General features: G+C 31.8%; 1 protein-coding gene across 3 annotated transcripts in view; it reads right to left on the bottom strand.

The window, feature by feature from the left end:
- The window catches only part of LOC130894740 (protein Skeletor, isoforms B/C), an 85,225-nt gene extending 60,608 nt beyond the window's left edge, over positions 1–24,617 (bottom strand). For all 3 annotated transcript variants that reach the window (XM_057801706.1, XM_057801707.1, XM_057801708.1), the window contains exons 1-2: positions 24,449–24,617; positions 2,141–2,281 (exon numbers count right to left, since the gene is read on the bottom strand). In XM_057801706.1, coding sequence (XP_057657689.1) covers positions 2,141–2,281; positions 24,449–24,512 — 205 coding nt within the window. In that variant the 5' untranslated portion in view covers positions 24,513–24,617. The remainder of the gene's footprint in view (positions 1–2,140; positions 2,282–24,448) is intronic.
- Positions 24,618–25,062: the final 445 nt, after the last annotated feature.

The following is a 25,062-nucleotide window of genomic DNA, read 5'->3' as shown; positions in this document are numbered from 1 at the left end:
AGGTAGACATGATCTCCTGTTAACTTTGTCGTTTTATTAACAAGGATATATGTAACGCTTCTCGTTGTCCTTTCTGCCGCTCGTATGGTTATGAACGATACTTAAATATTTCTTTAGAGCACGGCGAGCTTTTATACCCGTAGACATTCAAACCCCGTCTTATATTAAGGTAAAAACTAAACAATGATCAGCTATGAAGCTTGAAGCTATTTACATTTGACGCTACATTTATTTCGTTCTAGTCTAATTCGCACCAAGAGACCGCATTTCAGACTCGAGTCCAACGTCGAGCGTCAGTATGAAATTGCACTATAAAGAGAAAGTTTTATCTGGGGTAATAGCTTTTTTTGAACTCTAGGTACTCGACAAGTCCTTAAGCAGATAAACCTCCTTTCATTTTCCATCTCTCTTCTCATTAACGTAAATTGTCCTTATGAACAGCTTTAGAAAGGTCTTAAAAAACAACTAGATTATTTTTTTGATCATACCTTTTATATTGGATGTTAGTTTCCAGAAAGAACTTGAAAAGAAAAAGTTGAGAAAAGTTAATAAGATTTTATTAAAATACTTCACACCGAATATGCTATTTCCAAATTTGAATAAATGTTCCATGTAAAGAGTTGTATAAAGGGAGGACTATAAAAAACAATCTGTACCGGTATTTAGCAGTATTAATTAGATTTTTTAAGAAATATTAGAACGTACAGTAGTATTTGAAATACCGAAAAGTCTGTATTTCAGATTCAATTAAAACAAATTTTAATTTGATATTCATATTTTTCTTCTGGTAGTGTCTATCCTAGCATGGTTAATCAAACTTTTTTGGTTGTTGAATCGAATAATTTTGTAGTGGATATTTGTCTGCCAGAGTTTTTCTACACCATGGTCAATTATGGTCGCATTTTTTGCATGGAAGAATCCGCTGCAACAAGCCACATCGAATGTGACACCAATATTCAAATCCAATGAGGCGTTTAACAAGAATATATCTTCATCATTGGTTGCTCTACATTCCGACAAAGTCTTTAAAAAAGTTCCACATGGAAAAGAATACGGGGTAAAAATTAATGGAGAAATGATCTCCTGCGTCTCTAGAATCCAATAAATTCTGTTATTGCGATAGGAAATGGGAGATTGCTAAGACAAAGTTCATGGTCTTGAGCCGCCAGCCACATCTCAACCCGTCACTGCAGATAAATATGCTTGAGAGGGTCTTCAAATTCAAGTAAATCACTAAGCAACTGGATCCCGATAAGGAAATTAGTTGCAGGATTGAATCGGCTTTTGCAGCTTTCTAGAAGTTTCTGGAATCACTATTTTGTACAGACAGTCTGAAATTGAAACCAAGACAAAGAATGAATTTTTTTACACTCTGAATGCCACTACAATCAACCGTATAGAAGAATTTGAAATGTGGTTACATGGACGAATAGTCATATCTTCAGTTGAAATCATTATCGGCTCTTATAATTAAAAGCGAAATAGAGGGCCGCAAGGGCGTGGGAGGAAAGCAAATTTCCAGGTTGAGGAACATTTGGGAATGGACATGTATCTAACAATTATTCAAAGTGGCTGAAAACAAAGATCAGATCCCCATTGTGATTGCCAACGTCAAAGGCGTCCTGACATAGCCCAATAAGAAGAATTCCAATTTTAATTTTCAAACACAAGCTTTGACCTACATCTTCAGTACATCCGTCGTATACTTTCGTTGCCATCGTTAGATCACGGCTTTTAAAAACAATAATTTTGATGAAAGATATTCTAGATGTAGCCAAATACTCTTGGATAATTATGAGTCAATTCAAATTCAGTTCTAGGAAATAACAACCAATATTGAAGGTATTAATCGGTTCAGAGTTGGTTGTTGACTAAATGCTTCGTCCGATTATTTTGCGCAATTAAGAAGTATGTTTTTGAGCACTTATTACTAGATATTTTAGTTTAGTTTATCTCAAGAGATTCTTTCCTGAACAGTTATTTTGTTTTGTACTAGAATTAGTGATTTTCTAAGGCAAATTTACTTCAATTTATATATTTAGAATGAAAAATGTTAACAAAATAAATTCTAAATGGTGTTGATTTATACTGATGATTTGGATGAAAATGTAGATGGTCTAAAACTTTTATGAAAACTTACCAGGTCCTTGTCCGTCATATGTGAAATCTTTAATAAACAATGTCCTCGCATCAACGGCGTAAACTTCGCCAGACACGCCGTGATGTAATTCAGAAAGTTTTCCTATCAGTTTTCCGAAGTATTGTGCTCCATGACAGTTTTCTGTAAATAGAATAAACGGATTAGACTTCTTTGGAATGAAATTTAATTTCTGCGTCTTTTGGGATTTGATAATATCCAAGTTAAACACAAAGAACTTATATACGTCTATTGTTTTTCAATATTTGTACACTTAACCGTAAATGGACGGTGTTGAGTGGGCACAAATTCTTAAGTATGCAATAAAACATTGATAGTTGTATAAAAATAGGAGATGTTTGTAAATTAAGTTCAAACAGATAGCAATAAATGTACGCATGGTATAAATACAAAAAACTGACAGTTGATTGAGACAGAACTATATCCGAACTAGAATACGATTCGCTTAAAATACAGTAGATGACATACAAAAAAATATAACAGACACTTTCTGATTTAGAGTAAAAAGTTGATGCTGGAAGCAGTGGATAGAAAAATCAAGTATAAAAGTCATCGCCCTCTCGGCTCGAGAGACCAAAGCGCATTTTTTATCACTAGCAATCAGTAATTATTAATTAAAATCTTAATTTATGAAAGGACGTTTCCAGGGAGAAGAGTATCAATAATAATGCCAAACATTTCTTTCATTTCTGCACATTTACAACTACACAAATGCAAAAAATCCGAGCTTTTTATATTTTTCCTGTGAGGAGATATCGCTGCTATAGTCAGACGGACAAAACGCTAAAAATTATGTCGAGCTAAACTGGAGGTGCTGATTACCGTAGGCAGTTCGAACAAACCAATGGTGGAGAGCTAAACATCAACAACAGATACTTCTCCATCTCTCAGTTTGACAGTGAAACAAAAATCAATCACTAAACTGTGGGACTTGATTTTCTAAGATTTTCATCTTACTATACAGCTTGGCAGTTGACAATAAACATTTTCTTATTCTTCCTTCTTCAATGTAAGCAAAATGCTTGTTTCTTCGCATATCCTCTGCCCTTTAATTATTAGAGAGGTTGTTGTCCTCGCTTCTTTTCCTGTCAAAAAGTGTTTTTCCATTCTCTTTGTATTCGATGGATCTGGTCTGGTTTCCGTTGAGTATTTTATTATAGGCCGGATGACAGCCTTGTAGATTCGGGATGTGGTCTCAATTCCAATATATTTGTTTCGGAAGATTGTAAGCTGAGGTTTGTGCTGCTTTTGCCGCTTGGTTTCTTACCTTTGCTTCGACAGCACTATTATTTCTATGCCTGGATACTCAAATTTCAACTCTTTTTATATCATTTCACGATCTAAAACCAGTTTGCATCTGATACGTGTTTTTGAGGCGGTCTTGCATTTCGTTTTTTGCTGCAGATATGTTCATTTTTAAACTTTTTGCCGATGTGTTGAATTTGAATAGAAATCTCTGTTTCTGCAATCAGAGCAGCTTCATAGCATAGGATCTTGACGTCTTTTTTCCCCATTTTATACCCTTTCAGGTTACAATTGCTTTTTATTACTTCGTCCATAACAATTTTTAACAATACGGGGTTAAGAAAATCTCCTTATCGAATACCATTGTTCACAGGAATTTCTTCGATAGTTATGCCATTGATTTTGGCCTGCATTTTGTTTCTCCGGCAAATGTTTTCGATGGTTTTTATGGTGTTATATGGGGTTTACCTGTTTTTTAGAAGGTGTACCACGTTCTCCAGTTGTATTCGGTCAAACTGCTTTTCCAGGTCTATAAAACACATGACAATAAACATTATTCTTAATATTAAGAAAAACATCTAATTATACTGCTGTAGTTCCTCAATAAGTTCATTTGTGCACGTGTGCATCCAAATTTAATTCCTCCTTCAGAATAAAACAATTTTATCTTAGTTCTGTTTAGTTTAGTTAAAGAAGACTTTTCTGGACACAAGTTTTACAATATCTACTAAACACTTTTCAACAAACTGTCCATTACAAAATGACACACATGTTTCCTCCATTTTTCGAAATAATTATAAAACTTGATGAAACAACAAAATTCGATATTTGGGAATGTGGCATTTGCTGATGTTTCCCTAAACTGGTAATGAGTTTTTCAATTTTATCTTTTCTCAACTACTGTGAAGTGTGAAGTGAAGGTCCACAAGTGAATAAAATTGAACAAAATGCTTACAAAAATGATACCATTTCATAGTGTATTCATTCATTTGAAACAGACATTTTTTCATTGCACAATAATCACATAAGCAAGAGTCCACATGTTTTTGTATTGACCACGTTTATAAACCAGACTCGTTTTATTTGGAAAGTAGGATGAATTTCATAAGTGATTTGGATAATTTTTGGAATAGCTTGATATAGGAAAACTTTTCCATTGCAAGGTTCTTAGGAAGGGTTATTTTGGTGTACACTAAACATCGCGTGAGGGATTGAAACTACTGAGGATAAAAAAAGTTGCTGGAATAAGCAGAAAGCTTGTAATAGATTTTGTTTCTTGTTGTAAGGGTTGTAAGGTTACAGCAAGAATTTAGAAAAAGGTTTCAGTTGATTGTGATGAAGAAAACTATTTAGATGGGAAAAAAATTTTCGAGGAGCTCATTGTAGGACATCACTAGCAGTGGATAGCAGAGATAATAAAGTTTCCTCTTGAGTTTAGATACCGTCGTGCCCAAAATGGTTCAAGTAGACAATCGGGGGTCTACGGGAGACTCGGTGGGGGTTTACGTAGGACGTGACAAAAAATGGGGGTGCACAATCGTAACCAGGAGTAATATTTTAAGAAAATTAATGACTATTACTTGCAAAAAGTTGCATCTAACATATTTAGTACCAATATTCATAATTTCCATCCATCTGGTACATCCCTCTCATTAAAATTATATTTTTTTTGGAATTACCATTGTAGAAGCGAATTATGTTATAATAAGTATTTAATTTTGATTATAATACGAGTGTTATAACAATAATAATTAAAAGTGTAATAATTTATTTATTTCAATAAATATTTACCATATTTGTTTTTACCACTCCGAATGAGAAGTTTTCTAACTAAAATTGATTGGTTCTTGTCAATCAATCTATTATCAAATTATTAGCTCTATCAAACAATCAATTCTAGCTTATTTTTTTTAGATAGATAGATCTAATCTTCACTTTTTTCGAGATTTGGAAATTGGTAGTATTATATCTGCAGGTGAGGGGGTTTACCGGATCCAGCGAAATTTTAAAACTGTTCTAGATGCCACCGAGGGGATGAGAAGAGTGTTTTGTTAGTGGATTTTTGTATTGACAGATTTCCAGCATTGAGAAAATATGATACAAGCGGATAAGCTTGTGGAACTATTGTCGTCACAATGTTTATGTTAAGTCCAAGTTGGTTGGGGTGGCCTTTAATTTTTTCTGCTTATTAGCATTTATTTCACAAATGATTTTCACTGCTGAGTTTGTAGTTTGAACATATAATCTGTCTTTTCTGACAAAAGTAGGCTGAAATCGTGAAAAATTCAAGATAATTAGTGATGGCTGCATATTGTATTTTCTTTGTTATAACATTTTTTATATACTTTCCCTTCAAATATTTCAAGTTCCAATTAATTTTTATTAAAGTAATATTTCACGTAAATATATTAAGATTGACTTCAATTGACTTTGGGACAATGTTCAAATATATGAAACAAACAGATTATAAAAAATCTTCTTATCTCTGAATCACCCTGTAGTCTCAACTGTTGAAAAATCTGACTACAATCAATATTTTTAGGTGTCACAGACTAAAGAGCTTCGAATAAAGTGTATCTAATTTCATGGAACTGATTGCTAAATTTGAATACTTTTTCATGTCCTCGCATTTTATTTATTCCAACTTTGATTGAAGGGGCATTCATGAGAAATTAAAAAGCTTTTCTTTAACGATTCCGTCCCAATTTATCTGATTGAACATTGAATTTAATCGAAATTCTTCCAGTTTGTTTTTATTCTTTCAGGTCTTTTAATAAAGACTTCTTTTACAACCAGTTCCTAAAAAAAAGTTCATTTTCTTTGTGTGAAAAAGTTTATTCTTTTTCTGATGGACCTTTGTTTGTCAAAACTTAGAGTTGGGAAATATTTCAATTAAAGATAAAAGTAATATGATCCATATTAATAAAAAAATTGCGAGAATTGTTCTCTAAGAATAATTTGATTAACAGATACTGCTGATGATAAAGTTGTTAAAGTATATTGTGTGAACTATAACTTTTTAATTTTGATTGAGGTATCTCTAAAAGTGGCAATTTCAACGCATCAAATACTTCTTCAGGTGTGGAAAAACTTCGCAATTTATTATTGATCTGGGAGTATAAGAAGAAATCACTATGTACCAAACAAGGGCTGTACGACGGATGACTCATCAATTCAAATAGCATTCGTGTGACAACACATTCTGAGTACGTCACGATTGATAATGTCAATTATCAGTGTTGCCATACGTTCAATAATGTGTGGACTATCGATATAAGAGGACTTTGATTTGAAAGTTGCGCTTAGAGTCTTATTTTTTGTTTATTACGTATGTATGCATTTAATGCGTGGATTTGCATCTCAAATTTGTTTAGACGCCAGAAGGTTTCATTATAAACATTTTCCAAACAGAGCATTGTTTCTTCTCATTCTTCTTCTCCTCCTTCTCTCTCTTCTCATAATATGCATTCACGGATTGCTGACAATTCATAAAACATTATCCAAACAAGGAACCAATATAGATTTACTGTAAATTTTTGTGCAGGCATCATTTGACACGGTCATTCTTCATTGACGGTACTCGAACTTCGCAGACCTAATTGTATTTATTGTCAAAAAAGTTCTAGAACCTGTTAGATGATGTACAAATATGAACTTCAACAAATTTCAAACATGATGGGGCCTGTACTCATCAGCAATGTTATTTGTTACCAAAGTACATAATCCATTCTTCTTCTATAATGTCACTCACTTCCTCCCTAGCTTTGTTTTATATGTTGCGTATTATGTTCAACACCTTCTTCTGACCACCTTATAAGGATGTTTACATTTGAGGAGGCAGTAAATTGAATTCAGTTCGAGCACAACTCATGCGTAGCCCACTTATGACCGAAATCCAGCCCAAGCAAATGTTTATTTTAATAATAAGACATATTGAATACAGCCAATACCCAATTTGCATCTCCCAGATGATTAGTATCATACAACTTACCACAAGCTCTAACCAATTCAATTAATTAATGTACAGTATAAAATATTGAACAACATAAAACTAAAATGTTATATAAAATACAAAAGGTTCACACAGACAGTGAACAGACCCACGAAACAGCTTGGGTCTGGACTGGCCTTGGGATGAGTTCGATAACCAAGTTATCGTCTTCAGAGACTTAAGCGTTTACGAAACGCGCATCAGACACAGTATGTTCAGTATAGTACGTGTGAGATGTGCATAAGCTTGGTTCTATTTGCGGCGGGCCTAATTTCCATTTACCATATATTAAAGTGGACATACTGTTTATAAATACTCCTCATTTAATTTAAATTATTAATTATTATAAACTTGAAGGAAGGGTTTCTATAGTTCAGTTGTAATAGAGAGATAATATTTTTTATACTATAGTTAACGTATAATAAAACTGGTTAGTGAAAGTATGTCTATTCTAACTTGCAACGTGAACTTTTAAAGTAGGTAATCCTTTATTTATGATGTCATCTTTGGATTGTATATAATTAAATTGATTAAATCGCTTCCAAGATATTTCTACCTTTGTATAAAGAACAATAAGAAAATCTACTAACTAATAACAGGAGAGTCAGTAATGATTTCGTTGAGTATATAATTTGAAAATCTGCTCTGGAGGATTAGCCTTAATATCAGTTACAAGGGGGTGTTAGAACGCTTTCAATCTGTAGAAAATGCTCAACTTTTTATTATTTATTTGGGGCAAACATTTTTTCAGTAGTCCTCTTATAGCTGACATTAATTGATATTGGTGACATAGTTAAATCTATTGGATCATTCTAAGAGAAAGGCAGAAAATTCTCACAATGTCTACGAAGCAATAAATTTATTTAATTCAGCTTAATTTTTTTAGTATCTCAGTGTATCGAATATTTCATATTCGGTCATACTTGATCCGCCTCAGTAGAAGCAGTCTAGAGCTGGTGAATATATCAGAGATAATCATATAGGCTATAAAATTCCTGATGGTATGGGGAAACTTCGTGATGATTCTACTGTGAAATGTACACAGCAATTGTGAGACTAATTATCACATATAAAGCAGTCCTTTGAGGTTATAAAATTAGTCTGAATACCAACAATCTCTCGAAGGTACAAAGACTTGTCTGCTTATATACAACCGGGGCCATCAACCGGCTTATCATGTCCAATAGCTACACTATTGTATACAATAGCTACACATAGTATTAGAAACTGTGGCAGAAAACACATCACATAGAATCAACAAAGAAAAATCGTCCCTAAATAATGACCAAACCAATGATTCGAAGCATCAGACAGAGCTGGAATAGGAGTGTGGGGATCCAGAACCAAACAACACACCAAGCATTTTTTGAGCAAATATCTATGCAATTGATAAATGTATCCAGTAATCTAGAGATGAGTTATCGGAAGCATCCAAGCAACTATTAGAGTTCAATTACCAGCATCATAAAATTCAAAGTCGTTTGGGTTTGTCTAGAAAAATTAAGTGAAATGGATTACGCTAGAGTTAAGGGAAAGATCAGCTACAAAACAATAAAAAAGCATTGGAAAAGAAAGTAGATGGGAACAAAACCTGAACTCCTGAAGACACTAGACTCCTGCAAATTTTGTTGCACAGAGGACGAGACCTCTATCCACATTCTCTCGAAGCGTCAAATACTAAAGAAGAACAGAGCACTTCACTTGGGAGAATATGAAATAGAAGACAAAGAAGACAAAGCCATCCCACATTATAGACAGATTAGCTATGAACACTGGGTTTCCCAGTATGGCACCAAGAAAATGGGACTCAATAGTTCCTTTGGGTCGTAGTGTATATGATACCCCAATATCTACATATAAACATCGAATATTTCAGGTGTATGTGATATTGGTTACAGCCAAATGACGGTTCTAACTACTAGGAAGAATTCTCGATTTGTATTCTGAAATATAAATAACTATTTAACGTGTATTTTAGGTTAGGTTTCTTTTTCTTTTTGGTTAGTAAATTGAGGTCTTATTTTTATTTCAAATCCGTAATAAAAATGCACAGAATACAATAAAAACATAAATGTTAATTTCTGATTTTTTATCAGAAAATGACAAATATTTTAACGTCTTAAAATTTGTGAAAAGTTTTCAAATTATGATAGGAATTGTTAAATTTTTTATTAGTAAAAATATGGTGGACTCAACTTATTTTATCCATTCTAGCATATACGGTTGTTCCGGGACTTGATGCAAAAAATGCTGGGGTGAGTAGATGACGTGAAATTGCTGTGACATAAAAAAATTCTTATACGACTTCTTGCTTCTGAATTATAGGCATTTAAAGCTTCAAAATCAGAACTTATTCAAGTATATTTTCTAAATTATACATTCGAACATTATAAATTTTTAATGGATGCTTACGTATGTCCATTTTGTGTGTTTGAGGGAATAAATAATTCTATACTCTTATCTGAAAGCCAGGGACGGCTCATCCCTAATGGTTAATAATCAGTAACTTTTACGGGGACAACCTGTATAACAAAAATCAATTGATTTTATTACTAATAGATACTTTTAGTTTAACTCGATAAAATTTTTGATTTATAGTGATATATAGATGTTTATATCGTTGTATATGCCAAGGAAACCATTCACCACAAAGAGACATTTAAAAAAAAATGTTATTATTTATTGAAAACACCTACAGGAGGTATTGAAACATAATCAAACGTTTCTAATTGAACTGTATATTGTTGAACTTTGTCGAAAAATTCTAATTTATTACAATACAATCTAAAATTTAACTTTTGTGGACTAGATTATTATTCAGGCGTAGCACTGCGATGCCGGAAATTCGTAATATCTAATCATAAAAATTATAACTCAACGTTTTTAAGTATGTTTAATTAGCGAAGGAAGTAAATTTTGATTTCAAAAGAATAATTATTCAAATTAAAAGACATTTAATGATCACTGAAGGTGAAACTAATAACTAACGATAAATAAATCGGTTTCAAATACTGAATCAATAGACTATAACATGTTTTTTTGTTACAATAAATCCAAACAGTACAAATGCAGTTGTATTCAAGGATAACGAGTAATTTGATGAATTCGATTCAGAGAAAAAAACCGAAAGGAGTCAGTTGAAAAGGTGTAATAAAGATTTCATAATAAATTGTTATAATTACTTTTATAGAATATCATCAATTAGTTTCTTGCCACATTTGGGTTTGAGGTCTTCAAAAAGTCCTATTTAGCTCATTTTATAATTATTAGCATAAATACTTTTGTATAATTTGTCGGTGTAGCTTAAATGCCAATGAATTTATACTTTCCAATGATATTATTCAATTGCATTCATTTGAATCCATTATACATCGCTTACTGAAATTAAGTTTTATTTATAAGTATTTGTAACGAAATTCAGAATATTGAACAAAATTCCGCGTATAGATGCGCAGAGAAACATTCCACCACCCCTTGAGCTTTATGGAAGGTTCTGGGTAGTTTTATCTTTTTGTTAAGATTTAGCCTGTTGGCTATACACTCTTGTCTTCTTGATCTGGACGTCTTAATGTGTGTGTTTTCGCTGCCCGAATAAACCCTTTCTTCGGTAAGAAAAGATCTAATCCGAGTGGTATTTCGTCTTCTTTACAGCTGTCCCCGAGGTATAACCCGGCACTTGCTTATGAAATGCGAAGTTACCATGTCGGGGGATGTCATCTACTTATGAATTTTTTTATTTTTTCGTAATTAATTTTTTTCTTATCAATTACTTTTAAGAATATAATATGAAAATCATAACCCTGAATTATCAGTAGATCTAGAAATTTCCATGTTTCCTATGAGAGAATATAACAGAATTGGACAATTTGTCAATGCATTTAACGAAGAAATAAATTGTTTTGAAAATTTGTGTAAATCATTTTCGGCTCTAAGTAAAAGGGGGGATCTTTGTAGAGCCGCAGATAAGAAGACAGATGGATGGAGTGCCGTTGAAGAAATTATTAAGATCCAAATTATGATGAGATTGTTGAAAATATGTAGGATTATTGGTTGTAATATGAACTATTTCCCTGAAAATATTGGTAACTTGAATGAAGAGCAGGTTAAAATCAGAGAGGAAACGGCAGTTTCGAGAAGTAGACGTTTAACGGTGCCCGTTTCCAATAGGCACAAGAGCACAGCGATTGGGTTTTATAATAATAGCATTACGTTGATTTTTCGTCGGGAAAGGGTCTGTAGAGGCCCATGTATACTGAAACGACTCAATTTGTTCTCTCTCATAGCGAATACGTGATGTTTTGGGTAGGTATAATATGGTATATATGGTACACCACTTATTGTCATTAAGTAAACAATGACAAGGTACCACATACGATGAAAATATAGGATCGATAGTTTAGCCCTTGTGTAATGAATGTGGAGCAAATTTCATGTTTGATGATGCCAGATCACATCGTACAAAAATGGTAAAAAACATCCTAGAGGAAGGAGAAATTCAAAGAATGAATTGGCTAGCAAATTCACCTGTAACTCACCGGTAACTCTTCAACGCATGACTGATACTATTCAAGTAGAGTCGATCAATATGGCTAACTATGGTTTCGATCATTTTATTCGCGGGTTAAGAGACGCGTTGGCCAATTACTTGCAAGAAGAGGCAGTCATACGAACTATTGAAATAAAAATTTTCACACTTCAATACGCTGCAGATTTTTCCTTACTTGGTTTATTGTATATTCTTGGTTACAAAAATTTAAATTTTCTTTATGTATAAGTTTGATTTTATAAATTTAAAATTTTTTTTCATTAAATAATCAATGGGGGCAAGGCCTTTGAAGTTGTGAGTAAAAAATCAGAGTTTTTTCAAGGGTTCTTTGGTCGAGGAATTAATATTAGAGGGCGCAAACTTTCAGGGAATGTTTTTTTGGGTACATACAACAAAATGGGACACAGAAAAAATATAGTTTTGAAAAGAAGCATCTTATCCAATATATTATGAAACTAGCTTATAAATTCAATAAATCGTAAAGTTTTCGAATCAACTTTTAAAATGTTAAAGAATGCAGGTCACCACAAATACTTCCATTATAAAAATTATTTTTGAACTTTATTGTCCCTTATAATTATAATGCAATCTTAAGAATGTAACGCTGTTGAGAATGGCATAAGTCGTTGCTGCTTTTCTTTTTTACGATAAATTTTGTTTTTTCAATAAAGCTTAGAACTACTATTTTATATATATATATACATATATATATATATATATATATATATATATATATATAAATATATATATATATAAATTTATATTTCATATATATTATATAATTGATAACGACCTTTCAATTCAACTGTAAATTCGAAGTAAATCAAACTATAAAACTCCTCCAATCTTTTACCTAACACAAGTCACGTTTATTTTTCATCATTCATCATGTCGAAGGAACTTTCTTTATTTATTGCCGTGACGTTCATACTTGAGTCAGTTTTTGTAACGTTTTACGAAGTATTCACTTTTCTTTCTTTCACTTTCAACGTGTTGTTCTAGAAAAATAAACAGGTTTAAAGAAAGCGAAAGTACGAACAAAGAAACGATGCGCGTTTTGGATATTATGTTCAATTTTCACAAACTATAAAATTATGTTGTTCATTGACAACAGTTTTTCGTTTAAGATAAATAATTTATGTTTCCTAATCTTAGCACGGATTTTTAATACATAGGAAAACTATTTTCAGGAAAATGATTTTATGAATTTTTAAAGTAATCACTACCTATATGAATGCATTAATGTAATTCAACTGTGTTTTCAGGGGGGCAACTGTCCCCCTGCCTCCCCCCAGAGATCAAAGCATAGCGACAAAAGTCCTAAGGCCGTGCGAACAATTGACTTCCTTATCTATTAATAAATTCCCCATCGCATGACAAATTAAGGTTTAATGTATATTTTAGAAAGTATTAAAATATTCAGAATATCATTAATATTTTGACATCCAAAATGGAGCATTTTGTAAATATTGTACCTTGTTCCCACCAAATAAAAATTCATTTAGAAGCATATTGGGATCATTTACCATAAGGCCCTTTTGTAAGTTCAAAGATATTCACGAGCAGTGCCAAAAGCACTTTCATAAGGAGGCATTGAAAGCTGCTAAATCTTTTCTCGAATGTGTGGATTTGCAACTGAACAAATATTCCAAGGGAATTATTGAAGAATATCGCAAAATTATATTTATTTATTATATTATTATTTCCTGCATTACGTTTTGCGGGCCACACGAGGTAAACATTATGGTGAAGGTATTCTCGAGGATTTATACAGGCTGCGAATTGACACGGCACATTTGATTTTAAAGAAAAACATTGAGTAAAGGATCAGTGGATATTCAAAATGAAATTATTGGTATTTGTGGAATCGTGATATTATGAAAAAAGTAAAAGAAGCATCAGCATATGTTGTGCTAGCAGTCGAAATAGCTGATATTTCTGACAATGAACAACTATCGATTTGGATGCGATATTTTGATGAAGACACTAAAGAAGTCCAAAAAATGTTTGTCGGTTTCATTAAGTTAGAATATTTAGATGCGAAATCGTCCCAAAAACTGAATCTAGTCATCAATGATCTAAATTCACTTCCTGAAATTAGAAATGCTATGGGAATCACCAAATATACTATAAACTTTTTTCGGGAATCAGTTTTGAGGAAGAAGTTGATACCTAATATTTCCGGACTTTACCTCATAAACATTATGACAGGAAGGAAATAGTTTAAACTAGGAAAAGTGCCTTACAACTGCATGCAGCTTCCAGCTTTTATGGAACCCGTTGTCAACGTACTCCAATCTGTAACTTTGGACGTGGTTAAAGCCTCGGAACACGTTAAAAGGATCTCACTTTTAATTAGAAACCACCATGAAAAACCGGAAAAAGTGACAGACGAAATTATAATGGAAGCTGCTGTTGTTGCAGAGAAAGTCAGACTTGAGGAGGACATTACATCAAAGTCGCGTGGAAACAACATCATAGAAGCAATAATCCAGCAGAAGGACCTTCAGACTAATGGAAGAGGTCTTTAGTAATACCATACTTGGAATCAATTATTACCTCCCTGGAAGTACGTTTTGCTGAAGAAAACACGCCTTCATTCGCATTATATAAGTTACACCCGGCGTAGATGACAACTTGTGAATCCATTGCCCAGTTTTATGATTTACCGAATATAAAGAATGAAATTGAACTTTGGCAGCAATTGTGGCACGATAGGTTCAATCTAACAAATCTAAAATAGTTACTGATATCCTTAAAGAAACAAATTTCTTCTTTCTCAAAACGGAGAAGCATTAAAAATTCTGATCGCTTTACCATATACAACCTGTATAGTGGAGCGATCCTTTAGTAGCCTCAGAAGACTAAAAACATGGCTAAGAAGCAGCATGGTAGAAGATCGCATTAATAGTCTAGTGAGTGTGAGAGCTATCATAAATAGAAACTCAAATTATTTTATTGATAAAGTGGCTGAAAGTTTTGCAAAAAATCACCGCAGATTATGTTTTAATTGAATATGATTTTTGTTAAAATAAATAATTATTAATGTGTTTAAAAGTTTGATTTGATATTAGAATCATTCTTATTACAATCGTCATCGAGGCAAAGACTTACAAAGTGTAACGCTTCATGGTCTCGACTGTACCATTTTTATCCTCCATAATATTTTTTCCCTTTTTCCCCCTTAGTCATAAGCTGGCGACGCCCTTGCTGTAATTGGAGTTTCCACAACTGGAAGTCATATTTTGGAATACTCTGAGAAAATAAATGGAGTGTTCCATCTATATCATCTTCCATCGTAAATTTTTTGGTAAGACTTCCGTATCATGCCCGTGACGGAAGTGGATAAGGTATGTAGGTTGAACTGGAGGTAAGAACTCCAAAGATGCAACCATCCATTGCGGAAATTAAAATCGTCGAAGTTATGAAAATGTAATTATACAGCTGTAATTGGACAGAAAAAGTATTGGAACGAAAAAATCGCGTGAATAGCTTATAATTTGAAAAGAAATTGGTTGAAATAACTCATAGATCTGGAAACGACACTTAGAAATAGCCTAACCTAACTTAACGTAACCTAACCTAAAAAGTTGTTTTTTTTTTATTCACAATTCCATTCAACAAAACTTATAATATTAGAGGGGTAGAAAAATAACGTTTAAAAGAAACAATAGTATATTATATTATAAGGATTAAAAGTGGATTTTTTTCACAAGCAATATTTGCAGTTGCGAGGCGGAGCGCAGTGCAGCTGAGTGAATGCAAAATTGCGAGTAAAAATAGGCACTGTAAGTCCGTATGATATATACTATTTTTTTTCCAACCATGTCAAAAGTAAAATAAAGTTAGTTTTATTCAAAAGTCGTTAATAATTTGGTAATAAATTTGAGCACCTATTAATTTTTTTTATTACAAAATTCGCATCAACCGTATACTGGTTATTAGCGATTTAGTAAAGATTAAGTATTTTATCTATGAATAATTGTTGAATTAAATTTATGATAGAGATCTGTTTAAGGTAATTTTTAAGGTAAGTAATATTGTATTTTGGTCCTAAAATCTCACGTATTGTTCCGAGTGGTATTTGATGATGATATTTCTGAGTTAAGAGATGGACATTCTGCGATTATGTGTTTTATAGTCAATTTGCAAATGCAGTTGCTACATTTTGGTTCAGGTTTCACCTATTAATTATAACAGCGATAGCAAGTCGGTAGTCATGGATATCTGGTATTGTTGGTAAATATCGATTGCCAAGTAGACGTACAAATCATATAATTTTTGTAGTAGTTTAGTAGTACTTTTAGTCCTAGGATTAAAAGTAGCGTTTTTAATCCTAGGATTAAAAGTGTTGCTAAGCAACGAGCAAATTTTTGTACGGTAAGGGAATTGATGGCTTTTGCACCTGAAAATAGTACAAAAATGTCAACATTTTTTGATGGTTGGAGAAAAATTCATTTTTGACATCGATAAAGCGGTTCAAGAAAATTTATCACAAATATTACTTTGAACGTTAGTACGAAGTTCATGATGAATGGATAATTTGACATAAAACTGCACTGCAACAACTACTCCCTGTCCTAACACAGTCCTATCACTACACTATTTTACACTACACTACACTATAATCACACTCCGGTCAGATACACTCTCCTTATGTCATCCCATAGCTGGAGGAATGGGATGACTACTTTTTATCTCACATTTCGATGCTAAAGTTGAGCTTACTTATGCCTGTTTATTGTCTTTTTCAGTCATACCATATTTAAAGTGCTTCCAGTTGCTTTCAATGAGGGCTCACCGGCTTGTACCATGAGAACTATGAATCACAAGTCTTGTGCACATCTAACTTAAAATTCATTCATTTTACAGGTGGATAAGACCTGGTGCACGTTTGAGTGATGCTTGGAGTCCAAGAGATTCCACTTAGAGTCAATATAAGTCGTATTATGACCTTAATAAACAATTTTTCATCAGAAAACTTTTCAAACATGGAGAAGGAAAAACCACATTTATATGTGTTTTCTGAAAGCTGTTGAATTGTTTTACAAAAATAGTCAGCCGCAGATAATGCATACCATCCAATTGCTTCACCCCATATCATGAAGAGAGTCTAGCAATAATAAAAATTAATCTTATTTTTGTGTGGGAATCAATATAAAAAAGGCAAATATTCTATGTCTTTTATATTCGAAAGATATTCTTTGTATCGAAAATTCTAGTCAAAATATATTAGAGGATGGAAATGAAAGTTATATTGAAGAAAAAACTTTTTCTAATATTTCTCCTTCAAGAAGACACTCTATATTCATTCAATCAAAATGACTTTAATGATTCAATTAGAGATATGCAATAAACAAGATCTGAAACAGATCTTCTTGGACTTTGTTTACAACATTGGAATTTGTTTAGAAGATACCTTGTCTAGAAATAGAAGTAAATGGATTGTTCCTAAAGAAAACAGCAATACGGTTATTTTACTAACATTTCAAGACTCGTTGAAAGAAGTAATCAAACTTATAATAAAATAGAACGATGCTTGTTTGTTGAGTTTTTTAAACTGAAAGCTGTTTCATTAAACAACGAGAATATAGAACCGTCTATACCAATAGAATACGCAGTATATTGACCTTTGAATCAATATGTACGCTAATGGATTTATTAAAGTATGATGAACATCAGTGGAAACTGTGCAGCGACCTCAGAGTCATCGATTAGTTATTAGGTTCACAAGGTGGATTAACCAAATTCTTGTTTCCTTTGTCTGTTGAACAGCAGGGTCAAAGAGCATCAATATGTGAGAATAGAACAAAATGGCATATTGGGAACGGATATAATTCGGGAAAAAGTCGTTGGTAGATACAAAAAATATTATTCTACCCTTTACATGATGAACTGGAAGTGTGGTTGGAGGTGATAGGATTAGTGATGCATTCCTGTATTACCAAATATTTCAGAAGAAAAAACGAGAATATTTAGTCCACAAATCCTTAGAATTATAAAAAATCTTTAGTATAAAAGTATCTTACTGGTCAATGACTCATTCAAAAAGGTTGTCGAATAGTTTATGGGAAATAAAAAAATGGAAATTATGAAGATGAAAATTTAAACAAAATATGTCATTGAAGATGATTCCTGCACTCACATTTTTCCACAACAACTTAAGAAGTATGAGTAAACAGACGGAGCACGGGGACTGTTTTTTAGATGAAAATATGTTAGGGGATTACTGTTAGTTACAGGCAAAAATTTGTTATTTTAAAAAACTTTGTTATTGTAATATTATCAGTACGAGGATGGAACCAGAAGTACCTGAACTTACCCAGAGGTGGCGGTAGCTGTTTGAAAAATACCACTGTATTAGAAAGTAGACAATCTATGAAGTTTGGAGAAGCCATGTTGTTTAGGATTTGTTTGGCAGCCATCAATAGTGACCGTTTTAGTAAATTTATAAACAAGGGAAACATTGATCATCGGAATGTGATACAATATTTTTATTTGAAAGTCCTCAGCCCAAGCAAAATGGAAGCTGAACTAGATTCTACTCTGGGTAAGGCTGCTCCTTCGATATCAATATTAGAGTATTGGATAGCAGAGTTTTAACGAGGCACTACGACTTGCGAAGACCAGCATCGCAGTGGTCGACCAAATGAAATAACGACTCCAGAAATGTTGTGGAAAATCCATCAAGTGGTACAGAATGATCGTCGACTGAATATGAGAAAACTGTACGCAAGTTTGTGCGTTTGCTCACAATAGAACAAAAACAGCGTCGTGAAGATGTTTCCATGGAGTGTTACAAAATTATAGATGAAACGTAGATGTATCACTTCCCATCAGACACAGAAAAAAGCGCGTGGTATAATTTTCATTTACAATCTTGAAAAAAGGAAAACTATTAACGGCGAGTATTATGCGAACTTAATTCAACGTTTGAGCAGAGAAATTAAGCAAAAAAGGCCGCATTTGGCTAAAAAAAAACTGTTCTTTCATCAAGACAATGCACCAGCTCACAGATATGTGTATACCAAAATTAATGAATTAAAGTGTGAATTGCTACCACATGCACCCTATTCGCCAGATTTAGCCCACTCCGATTATTTTCTGTTCCCAGGCTCGGTGGTCAAAGATTTTTCAACAATGATATCGGCAGTTAATGTATTTTTTGAAAAGCTTGTTATTATAAAGTTTGTTATTATAAAAAGGGTATCGAACTTAATGAACATCGTTGGGAAAAGTTTATGGAGCTAAAAGGAGATTACGCTGAAAAATAAATATATTTTTTACCAAAATTTTTGTGCTTTCTTTATTAGGCCAAGGGTATAAATGTTCATATGTTTTTCAACTTTGTCATAATCATTTTTTAGAGTATTTCAAATTAAGTGCTGATGAAAAAATGTTTTTGTTTAATTTGTTTCTTATAATAAATTTTATGATGCATTTGAATGAGTGATGTAAACGTGCTTGAAAGTCTATAAGATACATAAAAAACTATGTCATTAATTATGAAAGTTAAGTATCTTACGAACGAGAAGGTACTTTTACATTAATTGAATGGACAATCAGTGATGAAAACGTCTTCCAGTTTATAGTTATTACTTGATATTACGATGTGTGTTGTTAATTGAATAAGTAATAATTAAAAGAAAAGGCTTTTTTATAAATAATGAATCTTAAAAGGAATAATATATCATTAAATATTTCTATCAACATCAATTTGAATATTGAATTTTGAAATCTATGAATTTAAAATTCTTACAAGAATTAATACGATTCAAAACCATCAAAAATGTTAATTAATTATTTCCCAGACGATGAATACATAAGTATTCGAAAGCTCGGAAAACATATTGAAGTTAGTCGACTTTGGTGTTTCATTGCCACGTTCTTAATAAGAAACCGCTCGTAATATAGCTAGCAAAGACTTCTTTACAATTTATGTTATTAAATATATGAAAAACCAGACTTGATACAGATTCGGTGTGTATTAAACAATGAGGAAAAAGGGAGAGCCTCAATTTCACATGAACTTTGTCTCCTTCAATTGTATATATGTTTGTGTCAAATCATTGAGTCCTCATACTTCTGGCGTGATTTGAATAGATTTTCAATACTGCTTTGAATCAGCTAAAAAATTATCTCACTACTCTATTAAGACCTGTTTATCATATAGTTAAGTGATTTAAAGTGTCCCTTCTCTACTAGTTTTATAATTATTCATAGTTTTTATTGCATTTATATTTATTACTCAAAGCAGGTTGACACTGACCCCTCCTAATAGGAACCAACCACATAGTTAAGTGAATCCAAATATTCCAGATCTACAAATAGACATTGAACCCCCATTAACAACGTATCATTTCAAATAATTTACTTTTATCTAATAGTGATGTGACTCTAAACGAACATAAATATCAATTTTATTATTATTATTATTATTTTGTATATATTGTATATTTGTTATTTTTAGTTATTGTATACGATAAGATTTAGTATTTAAGGCAGCTTGTATACGGATACTGGTTTCTTAATAGTTTGATGTTCGATTGGAACCTATTTTTTTCTCAAAAAATAGCTTTTTGTAGAGTTTTGAGTTGAGTTTTATAACCTATATCTTATTTTTGGACCAGGGCTTTTTAAATATTTTGCTAACTTCTTAATGATAACGAATTCGGTTATTCTAATGTTGGTATTCGTAATGAATAAAGATCCATTCTAAAATCAGTTACTACTAAGCTAGCTAGACTGAAAATATAGAATATGTACTGATAAAAATATTTGTTAATAAGTTATTATGGTCTGAATTATTTGAAAAAAATGTTTTATATAATATTACAGAAATCCGAAAAACTGAAGTCATCTACTTTTGGTATCTACTCTACTTTTTAACAACATTCTTTGTGTATTGTTGAGATCACTCTAGATCACACATGTTTGGAAAATATCCATCCCAATAAGGTAGAAAACTAACAAACACACAAACAAACAAATATTTATTTGAAATTTAGTCAAACATAAAGTTAAACCTAGTTTCTATTTTGCAATTTTTGATCACACGATTTCCTTTGTGAATGAAAAATTTATCTATTCTGCTTTCGGAAGTTTGCATGGACTTAGATATCAAGTTACAGGTACAGGATGAACAAAGTACTATAAAAGATTTAGAGTCATGCGAAGTGCAGAGATATACATCGACCATTATCTTTTGAGAGCAAAACTCAATATGAAAATAGCGGGATAGACGAAACCCAAATTAGAGAAAAAAAAAATAAAGAATAACATAAAATAAGAGAGAAGAAAGTAGTTGAAAAATTTGAAGAATACACAGAAAAAGGAAAAAGGAAAGGAAATATGGTAAGATCAAATAGTAAGAGTATGAATACAATAGATGTGGAATCAAAGAAGAGAAGTTGAAGAAATGGTTATCGCAGCGAAAAAAGAGCATAGGAAGATTTTGGTAACAAGATAATAGAAGACAGTAAAAGAAATCAGAAAGTAAGCTTCAAAGTTCTAAAAATAATAAGAAATGGGGAATCGAACCAGGTGAAACAAAAAAAAATTGTGTTTTGAGACAAGATGAAGAAATCATAAAACGGTGGAGGGAGTACTTTGATGTTGAAAAGGAACGACTGAAAATCTAAGATGTAAGGCACCTAAAAGTAAAAACGATTAAAACGGAGAACCGATACAAAGAGAAGAACACCAAAACTAAACGGCACACAAACAAGCTTTTATTTGTGTCACACCCGTCGCTCTACGGTGATCAGCTGACAAGACGTAACGTGTTTACGCACGCGGTTAGTGTATTTTTTATATCGTAATTGTAAGTAGAATATGTTTGACAAAATGGTGATGATTGACTAATATTAACATTGTATATTTTGATCTGTATATGGCAAAATACTTATAGTAAAATCATGAAAATTTGTTTGGGTTTTGGGTTTTCGAATAGATATTTCAAACAAAAATATTTTGAAAGACAGCCGGTTTCCGGTTCTACGACAGTTACTTTGTTATTTTGAATACATTTTGGAAATCTACGTAAAATTTTAGTATACTTTTGTCTGAAAAGTTTTTCCGAAAAACGCATACTTTTAGAGTTATTAATTTTTTTTGTAAAAAATGTGACCGTTGCAGACCATTTTAAATTATTTTTTTACTAGGATACTCTTAAAGATATGAAAATAGTTTCTATACAAATGCTTTGAACAAGGCTAGACGTATTTGAATATATGTTAAAAATTTTCCATTTCAAAATTTAACTTCATAAATATCAAATTTCCTTATTTTTTTAAGCCGAACCACCCGGTTTTTTCTATTAAAATGCATTCAGGAGTAAGAAATAATTCATGTATACTTTTCTATACATAAACCTTAACCTTATTCAGATATTAAATATTTTCTGGAAATTTTATTTTGACCCGACGAGCACTAGGAAATAGAAAAGTATTTTTCTTTATCTTGTCGAGGTCTGAAAAAAAAGTTGTCAATTGTTGATACTTCCGAAAATCTTTAAAATAGCTCGTTCTCAACTTAATAACGAATAAATAAAATTTGTACTACACCAGCATCTGTGAAGATTTACAGAAAACATTTAATATCTGGATAACAGTAAGGATTAGGTATAGGAAAGTATACATCAATTTTTATCCCTGAATGTATTAAAATAGATAAAAACTGGGTAATTCTATTGAAAAAAATAAAGAAATTTCATATTTATGAACTTAAACTTTGAACATTTTTTATACACACCCTGTATGGAATGAAAAATTTTTCAACAGATTAAGGGTATCTTCGTGAAAAAATAATTTAAGAGGGTCTGCAACGGTCAAATTTTTTTAGAAAAAAAGCTTTAAACAAAAGTATACTTAAATCTCACGTAAATTTCAAAAATGTATTAATATATAGGGTGTTTTATTTAAAATAACAAAATAACAGTAGACTTCCGGTAGGTTGAAAATATTTTAGTTGAAATGATCGTATTGGAAAACCTAAGCCTAGAATTGTTCACGATTTCACTATGAGTATTTTGCCATATACGGATAGTTTTAACTCGTCGTGGGACACCCTATATAGTATATATATAACAAGAGGCGAGGGGTGCATTCTAACAGTTAGACCGGGCTAGACATGTTCCCCCTTAGATTTTTCTAGGATTATTTTTCTTCTGACAAAATAAATATTTGTTATGAAATCAATCAGATAATTAATATAAAAAAAACTAATAAAGCAAGAAAATCTGGTTAATCCCGTATATGTACAGATAAACCAGAAGAAATTGAATCAGGAAAGGTACATAGATAAAAAGAACTGAAAAAAATTAAGCAGAACAAGAAAGACAGACACAAAGCAGTGAAACGTAGTTTGAACGAACTTAAACGAACTTAATTCGAGACAAAAGAAAAATAAAGTTGAGTAAATAGGAAGCGATGAAGATTCAGGGAATTTATTTAGAAATGGACGAAGAAACTGATGATTGTAGTATCAATTCTAATTTAAGGGTGATACCAGTGAATATTAAAGATAATCGTTATGTTTTCGTAAAGTTTGAAAAAAAATTACTGTTTATTACATAGGAAAAGGTCTCAGTCATTATTCGGGTACAGAATATCTTATTTTCTGAAGAAACCGGGATAATCATGGTCATTCTTTGTCCCTGATAAAGAAGATCCAAATACTCTGTATATCAGCCATGATTCTCTCTGATTGTCAACCACGAGCAAGGGTCTCTACAGCTATAACAGCAAGATATTTTACTTTTGTAGTTAATTTAAATAATTAACAATCAAATTTATAAATACTTACTTTAAGTTTTAATTGTACAACAATGTCATATAAAATGATTGTTAACATATCCATTAGACTAATTGTAAAGCTTGAAGCTATTAATAAGGACTAAGGATGAAAGATTTTATTTTTTGTTATTTTTAAAAGAAAGATTTATCGACTATGATTCAAGTTACATTTTATTAGGTTAGTACCTCGATAAATAAATATTTTTATAATAAATAATAGATAATTTAACGGCTTTAATTGGCTTTTTAACTACCCTTATGAATCTAACCCATCGAATACGAAGGTATCCCACATACTGTACGTGGGGTACATTCGTACAAATATCTTTAACCTTGTGGAATATTAGTTTCGGACTTTTTTTTAAATAAACCAGAAGATATTTGTTAAACTAACTTAAGTAGATAAACTGGACAAATTCAACGATTAATCACATAGTGTACGAACTTATTTCAAACAAATAGTTGAATTAAATGAAAATAAATTTTAAAATAGAGTGTTTAAAACTTTCTATTCAGCCAAATTCAAACATTGACTTTTTGATAAAGATCAAAGTATAATAAATCAATTATGTTATTAAAAAGTAATAGAATTTGAGGTTGTATTTCTTCTTGATTGATAATAACAATTTTTTTGGCTCGAAAAACTGCTTTTCATCGGTATTACATTTATCTTTTTGATGACGTGCAATGGAATTATTAAATAAATTGCTTACCAACTGCAGCTGACACAATTCCAATTAAAAAAAGGGCCCAAGGGACGGCCATTTTGTTTTTCATCCAAAACGATTAACACCGATATCGTAAACTATACAGTCTCTCGTTACCGTATCAATTTCACCTATGAGATCTTTCACTTCAATTCCGCGTATGTTGGAATTGAACAAGAAGTCAGAGATTGTATACTGTTGAATATAAGGTCCCCACTTTATCGCCGTACTCTCCCAGTATTTTCAGTTTTTATTTGTTGCAATAGAACGCATTAAAGAAGCATTAGTTTGTTTAACGTTACTATTGCTAAATTTATAATCATTCTAAAATAACTATCATTTTCAAGTAACACCAGTGAAATCGAAACCTTAACGAAAATTATCTACAAATTGGTTACAGATTGCAATATGGAATCTTCAATTTAGAATCATTATCATATTTTAATGATAAAAATTATACGGGGGGCATTTTTAAACTAGAAATATTACTTCTTACTCAATACTGATTGATGTCAATAAACCCTTACAGATGTAAAAATTCTTTCTTTCATAATTCTTTCTATTTCTTGTTTATGGTTGTACCTATTTTAGCGTATTTCCTCAATCCCAGTTGCTTTGTT

Source organism: Diorhabda carinulata, chromosome 6 (genome assembly GCF_026250575.1).
Source record: "Diorhabda carinulata isolate Delta chromosome 6, icDioCari1.1, whole genome shotgun sequence".
Classification (NCBI taxonomy): domain Eukaryota; kingdom Metazoa; phylum Arthropoda; class Insecta; order Coleoptera; family Chrysomelidae; genus Diorhabda; species Diorhabda carinulata.
Note: the sequence above shows the minus strand (reverse complement) of the source record. Positions and strands in the feature narration are given on the sequence as shown.